General features: G+C 37.1%; 1 protein-coding gene across 2 annotated transcripts in view; it reads right to left on the bottom strand.

Annotated features, from left to right (window-relative positions):
- Positions 1-17,462, bottom strand: part of KLHL1 (kelch like family member 1) — a 417,008-nt gene that overhangs the window by 91,272 nt on the left and 308,274 nt on the right. For both annotated transcript variants that reach the window (XM_075563613.1, XM_075563615.1), the window contains one exon: positions 6,615-6,839. In XM_075563613.1, coding sequence (XP_075419728.1) covers positions 6,615-6,839 — 225 coding nt within the window. The remainder of the gene's footprint in view (positions 1-6,614; positions 6,840-17,462) is intronic.

The raw sequence follows: 17,462 nt of genomic DNA, 5'->3' as shown, positions 1-17,462 counted from the left end.
TTCATCAGCAAGTGCTTCAAGTCCTTCTGGCTCTCAGTTAGCAAGGTTGTATCACGCGCATATTGTAAGTTGTGAATAAGCCTTCCTCTGAGCCTGATGCTGCAATCATCTGCATATAATCCCGTTTCTATGATCTTTGCTCAGCACACAGGTTAGATACATATGGTGAAAGGACACACACCTTATCTGATTTTTTAAAAATAAATATTATTTATTATTTGGAATTGAATGATCATAATGCATTCCAAAGGATCTTAAATCTAAAATTGACTGAACAATTATTGTCCTTTAAGTGTTGGTTTGCTATTATATTTGAAAATATGAGGGTTATTATTCTTTCCTGATGTTATACCATGGAATATTCCCTTGCTTTGTTTGAATAACTGCTTCCTAGTCCATGTAAATGTTAAGCATGAACACAATGATGTGTTCTGGAATTTCTATTCTTCTCTATGCTAAGCTCTATTTAATCCACACATTAGAATATTTTTAAATAATGAATAAGTGATCATCATTCTGATGTCCTCTGCTTCAGCGAGGATCCACTGAATGGCAGCAATAATGTCCCTTGTTCATACCTTCTTGTGAATCCAGTTTGAATTCTTGGCACCTCCCACTCTCTGTATTGCACCAACCATTGCTGAATGTCTTCAGCAAAGTTTTCTTGCATGTGATATTAATGATATTATCGTGGTTCATGGAAATGTAAGGTAGCCATATCATACCTCTATGGCTTCCCTGTTGCCATAAAGCAGGGGTCAGAAGTAACTGCCAGCTCTATCCTTTACCTCTTCAGACGGTAGTTTTTCCTCCCATGGTGCTCTACTTCTCTTCTAGGTTCAACAATTCTTTGTAACCACCACAGAGAACTCATAGATAGTATTCACAATTAGAGTTTATTAGGGAAGTCAGTAGGTTACCAGAAGGCAGGATCAGCAAAAAAATGGTCCTAAGAATCTTCTGTATCAAAAATAAATCTTCTATACTGTGGAAGGGCTTTGACAGAAGTATGGTTTGTCTTATACGTGACTGGAAACACACAAAAAAAATGCAGAATGGTGTCTTAAGTCACATCTTCAAATAAAATAGTCTGAAAATGTAACCACAGAAACAGAGGGTGTGGCTTGGTTCACACCCTCTGTGGAGGCCAATGTTGGCTGTTATTGTTAGAAGGCAGGAAGGTATTCCAACCCATAGAAAACTTCTGCATAACTGACCCAAACGCTGCTGAGTCAGGAGCACACTCACAGCCGTTGCTATGCTCAAGCCCACTGTGAGAGAGGATGCATCAAACATCTTGTGGAGAGTCATCCTCTTCTTCGCTGCACCTCTACCTTACCAAGCATGATGTCCTTCCACAGGGAATGATCTCTTTGGACAATATGTCCAGAATGTGTAAGATACAGGCTTGCCATTCTTAACCCTGAGGAGCTCTCTGGCTGTACTTCTTTTAAGACAGGTAGGTTTGTCCTTTTAGCACTCCGTGGTATTTTCCAATATGCTTTACTAGCACCCCAAGTCAAATGGTTCTCTTCTTCCACGGGACTTTTTATTCAATGCCCACCTTTCACATGGCTATGAAATAATTAAAAAGACCATGGCTCAAGTCTGGCTCACCAGAGGCCTCCAGTCATATCCTTATTAAGTACTTTGAAGAAATCTGCTCCAGCAGATTTACATAGTACATGGCATCTTTTACTCTTTGACTGCTGCTTGCAGGAGGTTTGATTGTGGATATGAGCAAGACAAAACCCTTGACAACATCAACTCTTTGTCATGTATCATTGGTTCAGCTGTGAGGATTTTGTATTCTTGTATCTTGATGTATTCTTCACATTGAGGTGTAATCTACACTTACGGTTGAAATCATTGATCTCAATCATAAAAATGCTTCAAGTTCTCCTAAATTTCAGCAAACAGGTTGTGTCTTCCTGCATATCATAGGTTGTTAATAAACTTTTCTCCAATTCCACTGCCACATTCTTCTTCATATAATCCAGGTTCTCTGATTATTTACTCAGCACACAAATTGAATAAGTATGGTAAGAGGATACAAACTTGACATACATCTTTCCTTATTTTCAACTTGGCATACCCCCCTGTTTGGTTTGCACAATGCCCTCTTGATCCATGTACACATCCCACATGAGCACAATCAATTGCCCTGGAAAGCCCATTTTTCTGAAGGTTATCCATAGTTTGTTACTATCCACACAGTCAAATGTCATGGCAAATAATGTATCAATATAACACAACAACACAATATCTTTCTGGTGTTCTCTGGTTTGAGCCAACATCCATCTCACAGAAGCAATGACCGTCTTTGCTCCATGTCCTGCTCTGAGTCTGGCCTGAGCCACGGGAAGTTCCCTGTCCATGCACTGCTGCAACCTTTGCTGGAGGATCTTCAGTAACATTGTATTTGAATGTGAGGCCAGTGATCTTATTCTGTTTGGTCACCTTTCTTTGGAATGGGCACAATGATTCTTTCCCAGTCAGTTGACCATTGGTTTTAGTGGCTAATGCTCTCAACTGGTTAATTCTTTGAGTGTGGCGTGAACTGCTTTCTTCAGCACCATAAATACTTGCTCATATGCTACCTCCTCTAATGGTGGGATTTCTACCAGTTCTTTTTGCTACAGACTGTGCCTTCTTCATTCTTTCCATCTTCTTTTGATGGTTCCTGTATCTTTCATTAGGTTGCCCATAGAATCTTTCAATATTGAAACTTGAGGCCAGAATTTAGTCCCACGTTAACCCTGTGACTGGTAACTCTCTCCAAAATTGGACCACAGCTACAAGAAGAGGATCTGAACTGATATGGTACCAAAAACAGTGTTATGGATGAAGCAGCCATATTAATTAACTATAAGTCAATTTTTCAATAATTACTACATTTTGTGAGGTCACCTTTCGTTGGACTGGTTATAAATCTGGATGTCTTTCAGCTGATTGGCCAGGTAGCTGACTTCCAAATTTCTTGTCATTATGCTCCCAATGCTTCACTACTATGTTTGAACTCCTCAATTGTTAATCTTTCAATTTCTGGAGCGTTGTTTTTCAATAATGCATTTAATATACCTTGGACGGTTTCCTGCAGAACCTTGGTTCTTGATCTCATGCTATATCTTAAATATTTGAATATCTTTTCTGGCCTATTAACCATATGATTGACTGATACAAAATGGTCAATACTTGTCTTTTAAGTGCATTAATTTCTGAGATATCAATCTTTATGTGTTTCATTTTACTTTTTATTTTCTTCCGGTTTTCCTAGATTCCCACCTCATACATTCTGTGTTCCAATTATCAATAGATGTTTAGAGCTATTTCTACTCATTTTGCATTATATGCCATCACCTAACAAAGTTCCTGAAAGCTTGACTCATAAACTTCATTATGCTTTACTGTACTTTGAGATTGTTGCTCTTCCTCACTAATATTTAAGTGCATTTTATCCTCATTTTCAGCACTATATCTGACAGTGTCGCTGTGCAATTTGTGAAAATTTCAGTATCCAATATTATTCAGGAGACACAAAAAAAGGTTTCAATGTACAATTTTTAAGAAGTAGATAGTGTATTTCTTCTTTGAGTTCTGTGTTTAGGCAGGAAGCTCTGCTGAAATCTGTTTTCCTTGGTGGTCCTGCTGGTATTGAAATACCATGACATAGCTGCCACAATTACTGCAACATGTGAACCCCACATATGAGGAACTAGAAGACAAGTGGTGGAAGCATGTATATACATTAACACAAATAAATTAGCCTGAAAATGGGAAGAACAGCTTCAACTATGCATTATTAACTGGAATGCAAAATATGCAAAGTATGACTCTAGGAAAATTGGAAACTAAAATATGAAATGGAATACAGAAAAATCAAGATTTTATAAATTATTGAGTTGAAATGGACTAATATTAACCATTTGACCAGCTAATAATATGGGTTACCCTCTCCGTAATGAAAAATTCAAAAGGAATGGAGTCACAACCATTGTCAAAAAGAATACATCAAGATTTATTTTAAAGTACAATGTCGTTTGTGAAAGAATAATATCTATATGCATGCCAAGAGGTCCATTTAATAAAATTTTCATTTAAAATTCAACAGCAAACAATAAACTAATTATGGAGAAATTTGAGGACTTCTAACAACATCAGTATGAAACTGATTAAAATCGCAATCAGTATATATCTAAAGATTAAGCAATTTGAATGGAAAAGTTGGAATATATGGCTTTAGTGACTGAAATTAAACTAGTGATCCCATGATTAGACATGGATCTCACCAGTAGAATACACAGGAATAAAATTGACTACATTTGTAGGAAGAGGTGATGGAGAAGCTCTATATTTTTAGCCAAAGAAAGGCCAGAGAAAACCAGAATAGATCATAGATGGCTCATATATAAATTCATGTTTCAGTTGAAGAAAATAAAAATATTCCATGAGAGCCAAAATGCAATCGTAAGTATTATCCCACTTGAATTTTCAGATCACCACAAAACAAATTTGACTCAATAAAGATTAGTGGAAGAAGACCTGAAAAGGTGTGAAATGACATCAAGAGTGTCATACATATAGAAATCAAAAGGATAAAAAATTTTGAAGAGATCAAAAGGTATGCCTAAAGTAAATGGAAGAAGTGATTAAGAAAGTGGATCAAAAGTTTCAAAGGACAATTTAAGAAGACAGTATAAAGCATGATAATGAAATGTGCACAGGCCTGGAATGAGAGGGGCAAACACAAAGAACACATTCCGCTGAAAGAGCTGATGAAAAAAATTCAGTTTTAAGTTGCGATGATGAATTCTATGCACATAATGCTGAATGATGCAAGAAAAATCAACACAATGGGAGATGACACAGGATAGCTCTCACAAAAGAATTGGTAGATGTTCAATGATTTCAAGAACAGCAGATTATCAATAACCAATGATATTGAAGTAACACATCCAAGCTCCTCTGAAGACACTGTAGACAATGAGTCTCCAGGAATTTTAATATGATCGAAAGACTTCAGCCAGCTGGAGCAGAAGTGGAAGCATTCACTCATTGATGCTAAGACATTTCAAAGAGAGGTATCTAGCCCAACCACTGGAAGAGATGGGTATTTATTCATAGTTCAAAGAAAAGTGACACAATTTTATTGATTAATATCATTTATATAACATTCAAGTGCATTTTGCTGAATATCGTTCAACAAGGGTTGAAGCAATACATCAATATGGAATTTCCAGGAGTTCAGACTGGTTTCAGAAGAGGTCATGACATGAGAGATATCATTGCAGACATCAGATGGATCTTGGCTGAAAGCAGAAAACACCAGAAAGATGTTTGCTTGTAACTTGCTGATTATACTCCAGCATTTGACTGTGGGGTAAGAACAAACTATGGATAATACTGACAAAATGGCAATTCCAAAACTCCATGTGCTAAGGTGGCACCTGCACCAGGACCAAGGGTCAGTGGTAGGAACAGAAAAATGGAAAAGGGGAATTTTTAAAAGTGGGAAGGTGTGTGTGTCAGGACTGCCTCCTTTCATCATATTTACTCAACCTGTATGCTGAACAAATAATCCTAGAGGTCAGATTATATGAAGAAGAACTAAGCATTGGGATTGGAGGAATTTAACTAAAAAGCTTCAATGTGAAAATTATAAAATCTTGTTTGCTGTAAATGAGGAGGTCTTGAAGCAGTTGATGAAGTTCAAGGACTACAGCCCTCAGTAAGGGTTACAACTTAATGTAAAGAAAAATAAAATCCTCTCAACTGGACCAATAGATAACATTATTATAGAGAAAAGAAGACAATGGTAAAGTGAAGTATCTGGCTTCTATCTAAGGATAATATACTTGTGGAAACTAGTTAAGTCAAATGTCATATTGTATTGGGTAAATCTGCTGCACAAGATCTCTGTAAAGTTTTGTAGATCAAATATGTCAGTTTGAAGTATGCTGGAACCAAGCCATAGTATTTTCAGTTGCCTCATTACAAGTGGAAATTAGACAATGAATAAGTTAGGCTGCAGACAACTTGATGCATTTGAATTATGATGTTGGCAAGGAATTTTGAAAATTCTGTGGACTTTCATAAGAACCCAGAAATCTGTCTTGGGAGATGTATAACCAGAATGCTCCTCAGAAGTAAGGATGGTGAGACTTGATCTCATGTCCTTTGGACATGGTATTAGGAAAGACTGGTTCCTAGAAAAGGATATCATGCTTGGAAACATAGAAGGCTTTTGAAAAGGAGGAAGACGCTCAAGGAGAAGACTTGACTGAGTGGTTGCAATCATGTTCTCTAACATCAACGTTATTTTGGAGGATTATGACTATGAATTGACTAGAGAGCATCTAACATATTTTGCTTCTACTTATTTTATGTGCACAAGACAAGTTAGAGAATAGAATGAGTAATATTTGTTTTTTATATTTTCATTATTACTCTCAGTTTAATACATGTTAGTCAACACATGGAAATGTCAAGAACTTTCAAAATTGCCACACATATTCCATAATTTATCAAAAGTTAATAAGAACTGATAAATAATACTATTATAAGTATTCTTAATTATCAATAAAATATTTCCAGAAGCAAGGAGAAGATCTTACCGAGACCATGTCTATGCGTCGACATTGGGGGTAAAACCGTCCAAGTCTTTGTTTTAGGGTTGTAGCACTCAACGGTATTCAAAGTCTTTAAGCCATCTCGGCCTCCAATTACAAAGAGTTTGTCATCAATAACGGCCACTCCAAACTGCAGCCTCCTGCCGTTCATCATGCCTGCCTGGATCCACAAATTGGTTCTGAGGTCATATTTCTCAATGGTTGTAGCTCCTGATAAAACACAAAATCAAATAGTCACCAACTGATACCAATCCAACGCACAGCCTCCCCAAGGCAATGAACAAATTAGGGTGTGAAAACTTTTGTGTCACAGCCATATCTCTTTTTAAAAAAGGAAAGTGACAGAAAAACAAAGGCAGTACTTTATTTTCTCTTCGTGGCAGACACTAATGATCAAAATATACACAAATATGAGACTTGCCTGAATTACATAATAGCCTCACTCTAAACTATTGAGTGAATAGACACAGCCGGGCATGGCACAGTGCTGTCAGTAGATGCTACAACTTCTCTTTACCAGTGCTTTCCATTTTAAAAACTATATAGAATAATTCTGGTATGGAAAAAATAAAGATGATTAAAAACCAAGAAATAAAATGTTGTCAGTATAAATTTCTTAAAGAGAAGTTAATCGAATTAAGTGATCACTGTGCCCCCCTTAAAAATGTGTCCTATGTTTTACCAGAAGGTTTCCAAAGGTAATTTCGGAGATATGAGCAAATAGCTTACATGCTTGAACTTGCATGAAGGGATATAAGAATTCCTCTAAAATCTTTTTGGCCATCCATCCAATGTTGACTAATAGGAACCCTAGAGGACAGTTTCTCCATAGGATTTCCCTAGCTGTAATCTCTAGTTGATGGAAATTGTCTGCCACATCTTTCTCCTACAGAATTACCTCTTTCTCCTGAAAATCACATCTTTCTCTTGGTTCAAACCATGGACTTTCAGTTAGCAGCGAAGTGCTTAACTACTTCTCCATCAAGGGTCCTTCTCTGAATAATAAATAATACTCGAAGCCAAACATGTTATATTCTACAGAGAAAATAACATCATTCCTATAAGGTTTTTATATACAAATATCAGAAACCCAGAGATCCTGACTAGTAAAATTAATACTGGAAAATGATACAAGGTAAATTGCTGTGAGTTTTGTTTCAATGGACTCATGTATTCCACATCAAACACGCCTGCCTACAATGAAGTCACAAATGTGTACATTGTTATAACAATAATCCCTGATGTTGCTTCAGTGTTTGATCTTGATGTTCAGCGTCACATTCATCAACGTTTCATTTGTAATGATTAACATGCTTCCAAAGGAATGTGTGATATTTTTGGGTAGTTTCCCTTAAGCACTTACACTCCATTTCATTGGAGTTATAATAAAAGCTTGCATCTAGGGGAAAATATTCCTCTGAGACATATTCACTCATTGAAACCTAACTCGCACTGATGAAAACAAAAACAAATATCTTAGTAACAGATGTTTCATACTAGCAATAAAAAGCCCACATACGGTGTTCAGTTTTTATTCAAATGTCGTTGACGACTAATAATGTAATCACCAAATAAGATGCAAAATCCTTTTTTCCGGATGTAATTTAAATCTTCAGTTAAATTTCACATTAAATAACTGTAAAACATTATAAAAAGATGAAGCCTTAAAAAGCATTTTAAGTTACTTTTTATGTTTAAATATTTATTATATGTTATATTAAATGTTTTAATAAAATGTGTATATATTGTTATTCTAAAATGTGCTACATTTCAGAATAATTTCAAGTTGATCTGTCTTCTAACAATATTTCCTAATTGTGCACTAGAAATTAAGAATAAGATCGGGTGCTTCCCTCCTGTGTCTCTCTCTTGCTTAATGATTGGCAGAAGAAATAGAACAAAATAATTATAAATAACCCACTACCAGGAGGCTCATATATTTTTAGATACAGTAGGAAATGAGGTGAGCATTTGAACATCTATACTTCCATTAGTGTCCAGAGCTAAGGTCAAAGCATAGTAAAATATTTTAGGTCCAAATATACTCCTCAAAGAAAAATAATTGGCAGTGGATGAAATGAACTACCTCTGAATTATCAAAGCATTTTATTTTTAAAATAAGCAACTGAAAACTTAATTTACATTTGAGAAACTCTCCACCACAAACTATATATATTTGTTTTTGGGGTTTTTTTGTTTTTTTTAACATTTTATTAGGGGCTGATACAACTCTTATCACAATCAATGCATATACATACATCAATTGTATAAAGCACATCTGTACATTCTTTGCCCTAATCACTCTCAAAGCATGAGGGAGGGGGAAGTGGGGAGGGAGGGGGAAAAAAAGAAAAAAAAAAGAGGACCTGATGCAGAAGGCTTAAGTAGATATATCTTAAGTAACAAAACATGACAGATTTCATTACTTTTATAGTGTTTTCCCTTAAATTTCAGCCTTCAGATGTGTCTTATTTTTTTCCAAAACTATTTAATTGGGAATGAATACAGATATCACACCATTCCATACTTCAATCACATCTAGAAATATTGTACAATTTGTATCACAATCAGTTTTAAAAATTATTTTCCTTCTAGAACACCTTGACATCAGTTTCCTTTTACCTCACTACCAGCACAGATTCTATCCCCCAGAATCTTTTATTCTCCTTGCTGTGCCTAGAGCTTCATCAATCCTGGGTTTCATACACGGAAAAACAGAAAATCCTATAACAAGGATTCAAGAAAGTCAGCCCCAATGACATGACACATGGGGATAAACCCTAATATGAAAAAAGAAACAGACAAAGTACAGATAATGTTGAACACCAGAACAGGGCTAATGCGCATGAAACTGAAAAACAACTGACAAAGCTTTAACAGTTCAAGTCAGGTTTATTCTTTAGAGCTTCTATGCTCACCTCTTCAATACACTCTATTTAGTAACCACTTTTCTCCCACCACACTACTGTGGACAGAGGAAAATCACCGGGGACTTATTCCAAATGTAGATCCCACGAATGTACCTTATTCACCCACTGTCATCCATAGCCTTCTCCAAACCAGATGCTCATAATTTAGGCCTGATACTATTATGTGATTCACATTCCTTTAGTCACTGATGTTGGTGTGCTTTTTCCATGTGGACTTCGTTGACATCTCATTTAGATGACTGCTTGTTTGGAAACAAGCCTTTAAGACTCACAGACTCTATTTAATCTTATAGCCAGGCAACATCTCATGTCTTCCCCTTTACTGAAACCAAAGAAAGTTTGAAGAACTCTGTGGCACTTACATAATATCCTGTCAACTTGCAAAGGGGTGGAGTCTAGGCTGTCAATTGGGCCATAGTCAATGAGGCCTCCTTATGGGCGTGGCCTTTTCCTAAGATTCTGGGAACTTTGATATTCCTCCCTGGAGGCAGGAGACACTCTCTACTTGTCTTCCTGCTGACCAGTCACATGGAGACCCACACCAGTGGTGAGATGCTTTCACTGCCACTGCATCCCCAAGACTTCCACCCATGGCCTCTAATCCTCCTGCATTCAGTGTCATTGCATGTGCTGTGTGAGTCTGAAGAAAAAAATATAGAGAGAATGGTATCAGACATATGGGCTAATGTCAGAGTTATGGACTTAATCTGGACTGGTCTGGGATATTTTCTTAACATACAATTACTCTTTGATATAAAGTTTTCTGTTATACACATTTGGGTGTCTATGAATTTGTTTCTTAAGTCCACCCAAACTAACACATTGTAGTACCTTGGGAGAGGGGTACTAGAGAAACAAATCATGAAGATGGAGGTTGGGCGCTTGTTCGACCTCTGCCTTATGGTAGTTTTTCTTCTTTGGCTACCCAGAGGTCAGATATGCCCATGTCGTTTACTGGGTTGTTTCTGGAAAGATAATGGGAAGTTAACGTTTTGATAATTTTGTTTGATTTTTGTCTTGGGTAATTCCTCAATGAAATGTTAAAAATGAATGTGATTAATGTATAGTTTGAGCTCTGAATCACACCTTGAATTTCTCAGAGATCATATAGTTTAGTGAAAATGACTGGCAGAAGGCCAAAATGGCTGACAGAAGACAGACCCCTGGCTTGAAGCTGTCAGAGGCCTAAGGACATATTTTGTATCAATTGAATAATTAAGATTTTGATAAGTTTAAATAATTTAATTTCACTGTTACAATAATTAAATTTTGTATATAATTCTATTGTGTTTATACTGATTTCTTCTACTTATTTTTATTGATAAAAATGATGGATAGAAATGTTTATTGGGAAGTAAAAATAGAGAGTTTGAAAAACTACTTGCCCTCAGCTATTAAATTGGAATTTAAATGGGTTAGGACCACCTGCAAAGCAGGCTCTTAATGAGACTTTGCCACATATTGAATTGTTTACATTTTAGTTTTATACTGTTAGGTACAGATATGATTTTTATTATTTTGTTTAAAAATTATATATGGTTAAAGAGTTGTGTAAAAGTGTCAAGTTGACAAGGGATGGTCTGTTCCAGTTGCAGAATTTCCTGTCAACTCGTGAAGGGGTAGAGTCTAGCCTGTCAATCAGGCCATAGTCAATGAAACCTCCTTGTGGGCATGGTCTGCTCCTGAGGATTCTGGGAATGCTGATATTCCTCCCTGTGAGTGGGAGACACTCTCTGTCTTCATGATGACCAGCCACATGGAGACAACTGATGGAACCAAACCCTGGAGTTGGAGGAGTCACATGGAAAACCCACACTAGTGCTGAGATGCTTGCACTATACTGCTTGGAAAATATTTTGCACCCACTGGCCTGTGATATTCTTGCATTTGGCACCATCACATGTTGTGTGTCAGTCTGAAGAGGAAATTAGAGACTAGTATTGGGCACATGGGCTAATGTCAGATTTATGGACTTGATCTGGACTGGTCTAGGATGTTTTCTTAATATACAATTACTCATTGATATAAAATTTTCTATGACACACAGATGAGTGTCTATGAATTTGTTTCTCTAGTCTACCCAGACTAACACACACTCACTGATAAAAACCACTGACTAGTCTTCAATATAAATTCACATGAACATATAGAAAAGTAAATCTGCTTAGAATTAGAAAACTCAAAAGGAAGATTATAGTCAGCATTCTTAAATTTTAAAAAAATGAAGAAATTCAAGCCTTGAGCTGCAATATCAAGGGGTTCTAAGGCAGAACAATCATTGGAAAATGCATAAAACATCAAAAGAAGCTCTAATGAATATACAGAGTCACAGAACTAGTCAGCATGCAACTATGTTAAGATGTAGAATAAGTTCATGAACCAATGGAACAGAAAGAATAAGACCAAGCAGCAGTAGCAGCATTATGGATAACAAGGCTGCACGAATTGACAGGATACTAATTGAAAATTTTCAACAAGCTTATGAAGTACTCAGAACCCTCACTGGTCTATGCTAAGAAATTTGAAAGACAGTTACTTGTCCAACTGATTGGAATAGATCCTGATTTTGCCCATACGAAACAATGGACACCACAAAGATTGAGAAAATTAAAGAACAATATCACTGATAACACGTGTAAGCAAAATTTTGCTGAAGATGACTCAAGAACCATCACAGCATTATGTAGACAGGGAGCTACCAGAGGACTTAGAACAAGGGTCATCATTGTTATGTCAGGGGCTCTTGACTGCACTACACAAATACATTTGACTGTGTAGCTCTTAACGAACTATAGATAGCCTTAAGAAGAATAGAAATTCTAGAACATTTGATTGCATGCATGTGTACATGGATTAAGAGGCAATTGCGTGAACCACAAAGGGAATATTGAATGGTTTAATATCAGGAATAGTGTGTATTAGGATTGCATCCTCTCACCATACTTACTCCATGTGTATGCTGATTTAATCAACAGAGAAGATAGATTATATTAACAAAGTGTGTTAGGCAGGGTCCTCTAGAGAAACAGAACTGGGACACTTATAAATAAATAAATAAATAAATAAATAAATAAATAAATAAATAAATATATATATATATATATATATATATATATATATATATATATATATATATATACAGCACATAGGAATATAACAGTTAATTAGTCCACAAAGCAGTACAGAGGGCTCAGTTCAACTCACTTCTGTGGAACAATTAATATACTGAAATCCTTCAACTCTTGAAGGCTTCTGGGTGCAAGGTCAAGGAAGCAGACAGCTGAATCTTCCCTAGTACAATGCAGGCAGTCTGGCCACAGGCAGCAAAAGCAGAGTGGGTCAACAACAGTCAGCAGCGCAGGATTTTAGTGAAGCAGGCCCTGATGGGATATTGAACTCAAGCAAAGCAAGATGAAAGGCTCCATCAGCCTCAAGTTTAAGTACTGTATATACCAGCAATGTTATTAAACAGGTCTCAAAGGAACCTCAAGCTCTAGCAAGATGATCCTTGGGTGGGTATTCCACAGGTAGTGTAGTTCACAAGTTGAGGCAGAGAACTAGCTAAAGCAGCCATATGCTGGTTTGATCACCAAAAGGCAAGAGAGAGAAGGGCAGCACTTTGCCCTCCAATCATACTGCGACCTTATTAATCTCAAAAGTTCCTTTTGGCCAGGTTGGCACAATAGATTGACCATCACAGAATGATTTGCATCAGGAATAGAAGAAGGCTAGTAACAACCTTCAATACATAGAAACACAACCTTGCTTACTGAAAGTGTAGAACATGTGAAGCACTTGCCGACAAAGGTCAGGAATTGCAGCCTTCAACATGGATTACAACTCAAAGAAATCTAACATCCTCACAATTGGACCAACAGCTAACATCATGATAATTGGGGGAAAAGCTGTCAAGCGTTTCATCTTGCTTGGATTAACAATCAGTGGTCATGGAAACAGCATTCAAGTCATCAAACAATTGATTGCACTGGATAAATCTGCTGAACAAGAACTTTTTAGCATGGCAAAACAAAGATGTTACTTTGAGCACTACTGTGGGCCTGATCTAAGCTATGATATTTTCAGGCCCCTCAGATGCATGAATATTTTTTCATATGCATGATAAAGTTTGATTGAATAAAGAATAACCCAAAAAATTGATGCAATTTAATTATGGTGCTGATGAAGGACATTACAAGTACCATGGACTGCCAAAAGAACAAACAAATAATTCTTGTAAGAAGTATAGTGAGAATTTTCCTTAGAAGTCAGACTGAAGAGACTTCATGCCACTCCTCTGTACATGGTGTTAGGAGAGATAAGTCCCTAGAAAAGGACACCATGCTGATAACATAGAAAGGAAGAGAAGAGGAGGAATACCCTTAATAAGATGGGTGGAAGACATAATGTCTGCAAAGATGGGCTCCAGCACTGCAATTTCAAGTGTGGCACGGGCCCAGACAATGATCTGTTCTGTACACGTAAGGTCTCGGTGAGTTGGAACTGACTCACTGGCACCTGATAATGACGGCAGCAACATGAATTGATGCTTTTGAACTATGGTGCTGGCACAGAATATGAAATATACAGCAGACTGCCAGAAAAATGAAGGTGTTAGGATTTGATACCTGAAGGCACACTCTCTGAAGAGAAGTGTAACCTCAAATCTCCTTAGAAGGGATTGTTAGATTTTATCCACATACTCTGGGCATGTAATCAGGAAAAGAACACTGTTTGGTAACACGTAGGGACAATGAAAAGTGGGAAGATGTTTAACCAGATACATTGAAAAAAGTGGCTGCAACAGTGTACTCAATCATAGGAAATATGGTGAATATGATCCAGAAGTCGGCATTGCTTTTTTTGTTATTTATAAGATTTCTCTTAATGAAGATATAGTTCAAGGCAACTAATAACAAAAGTGTTGTTCTTAGATGCCATTGTGTCAGCCCTGACTCATATAGACAGCAATATTGTCCCAACAATGTTACTGCATAGGAAATATAAGTACTTGTTTGTATCTTTTGTTTTCACATTATATACAAGGAATATGCCCCCCAAAACATAATTTTTTCAAAGCTATGTGTTTAATTATTTTTACAAAACAACACATCACCTTTAAAGTACTCTCTATTCAATAATACAATACATTCATCAATTTCATTCTTGGAAACATTTTACAAACTCATTTGTTTGAATGGCTGAAAGCACTTCCTTCTTTTTTTTCATGCCCTTTTTCATTTGTGGAAACAAAAAGAAGTCTCACAGAGCAAGGTCATGTGAATCAGGAGCATGGGACAAAAGAGGCATGCTGTTTTTGCCACAAACTGGCACAGTGAGATGGCTGCAGGAGCTGGGGCATGGTTGTAATGGCAAAACCAGTGTTGTCTGTCAGAAACCGGGCCTTTTCTTGCCATGCACTGTTGAAGGCGATTAAAACTCAGTCTTGAAATGGCTGAGAAGTCTCATGACCTATGTTTCAGTATTGGCTGATTTCTTCTGCAGCTTAACATTTTGAACAGACTGTCAAGAACAAGAACAAGAAAGTATGCAAGGTCTTGGAAACAGGTTGTTTAATTTTCTCAAGGATGTCTGGCTTGGCAGAAGATTGAGTTGCTAATGTGTGTCAAATGTGCTTGCTTAACAATGAAATAATTATAACCCCGGGCTGTTTCTGCATGGATAAAAGGATTATGTGGAATAAACTCAGGGCTTCTGTATTCGCTGTTGCTCTCCCAATATTTTCTGTCTTTCTTTTTTTCCTTAATCCTCACTCCCCCTCAGAACTGTTTGACTCATCGGCAGGCTCCTACAATGCACTATGATGCAATCTTTTCAGAACCACTAGATAGAAAGCTTGATTAATAGTCTGACCTGGTGGAATAAAATATATACTAATATACTACAAGTGGACATTTCCGTCCATTTGAGAAGTTGACGGACATCCAGAACCAGGTTTGTCATCAATCACCATTTCACCCTTATTTAAATAAGAAAACCACTCATACACTGGAGTTTTTCCCACATCACTGTCCTCATAATCTGTGTTCAACATCACAACACTTTCTGTAGCATTTTTTCAAAGAAGGAAACAAAACAGCTACATGCTCTTCTCTTAAATTGGAAAGCACAAAAAATGAGGTTTGAGTGAAATTGCTTTTCTGAAAAAAATTCCCTGTGACCAGAGAGAATCTTCCCAGGCAATGCAACTGGATGCACTAACTCAGAATTATTGTAAATTTAATGGATAAAACAATATACACTTGTTGCATTACAATTCCAAGGCTCAGAAGTCTGAAGGGGGTCTTCCCTTTCTACATTAAATGTACAGGAAGGGATGCTTTATTTTCAGTAGGCTCTAAGGGGAATTAATTCCCTTGTTCTGGAATCATCCTCTAGAAGTGACTCATATTCCTTGGATGGTTGTATGATTACCCATATATAAAGTCAGCATAACTGTCTTTCTGATCATTGACAATTGTGATTCTATTTGACCCACTCTGATATGATTCCAAATGATCCTTTTATCTTAAAATCAGTTGATTAGCATCCAGGATTCTCCTCACAACATTAATTTCTCCTTGCTCTAATAGCACAATGGCTATACTCTAGACCAGTGTATCTCAACCTTCCTAATGCCGTGACCCTTTAATACAGTTCCTCATGCTGTGGTGACCGCCCCCACCATGAAATTCTTTGCATTTCTACTTCATAACTATAATTTCCCTACTGCTTTGAGTCAGGCGACCCCTGTGAAAGGGTGGTTCGATCCCCAAAGGGGTCCCAACCCACAGGTTGAGAACCGTTGCTCTAGACTATTAGCCCCGTAGTCAGCAGTTCATACTCACCAGCTACTCCACGTAAGAAAGACACAGCAATCTTTTCCATGAATAGGCCACTTTTCAAACCCCACGAGGCACTCCTAGTCTGTCTTATGGAGTTTCTATGAATTGGAATTAGTAGTAATGGGTCTTAAACTATACAAGATTTAAATATTTTAAAGCATTTTCAATTTCCACATAATATTATGAGCCAGTTATTACTATAATGACAATATTGAAGAAAAGAAACACGATGAACAAAAGTCTTAAATAATTTTGTCTCTTTGCTAAAAATAAAATGCTACCCTATTCAACATTCTCATTTAATGCTTCCTCTCCCTGTTGAACAGGGTTCATTGCAATTAGCAAGAAGGATATTTACAATGATCTCTTCCATTATTCTATATCCTAATCCCTGGACATTGAGTATTATTGGGTATTGCTCCTTTGATTGCCATCTTACATGGCACTAAACAAAAACAAATTAACCTATTTCCTTAGAATTGATTCTAGTTTATGATTCTAGTTTGCCTCATAGGAGATAGGGTCGGATTGTTCCAACGTGTTCCCTTGTTTGCAATCTTTACAACATCAGGGGTCTACAGAGCCAATGGGTAGGTTCAAACTCCCAAACGGTGAGTTATATGACTATTGCAGGCCACTTACATCGTCCAGGGAATTGGGTGGCAGAGTTGCCTGTAAAACCAAGGGCATTACCTGGGTGGAACTGGCTGTGATAGGAAAGAATAAAACTGCCCCTAAGTCTTGCAAGGTTATAAATCCTTACGATGGTGGCCCAATGTTTCAGAAAGCAGATTGCCACCTGTTTTTTTAGTGAAGCAGTGGATGAGGGGTCATCAGTTTGCTGAGTGGCAGCCAAGTGCTTTAACTACTGTGACACCAGGGCCCCAGAAAATCCCAGAAATCCTTAACCACAAAGAGGATTGTTTGTATGTTGGTTTGTTTGTTTGTTTGTTTGTTTTCTGGCCTGTGATGGAAAGGGAAATTCGGAATTCAAAGGGAAATGAAGCATACTAGAATTTGAATGCGGGGAGCACAACTCTAAGCACTCAGCTGTTTCCCAA

The sequence above is a fragment of the Tenrec ecaudatus genome, chromosome 11 (assembly GCF_050624435.1).
Source record: "Tenrec ecaudatus isolate mTenEca1 chromosome 11, mTenEca1.hap1, whole genome shotgun sequence".
Lineage (NCBI taxonomy): Eukaryota > Metazoa > Chordata > Mammalia > Afrosoricida > Tenrecidae > Tenrec > Tenrec ecaudatus.
The sequence above is the reverse complement of the archived record's forward strand: the minus strand, read 5'-3'. Positions and strand labels throughout refer to the sequence as shown.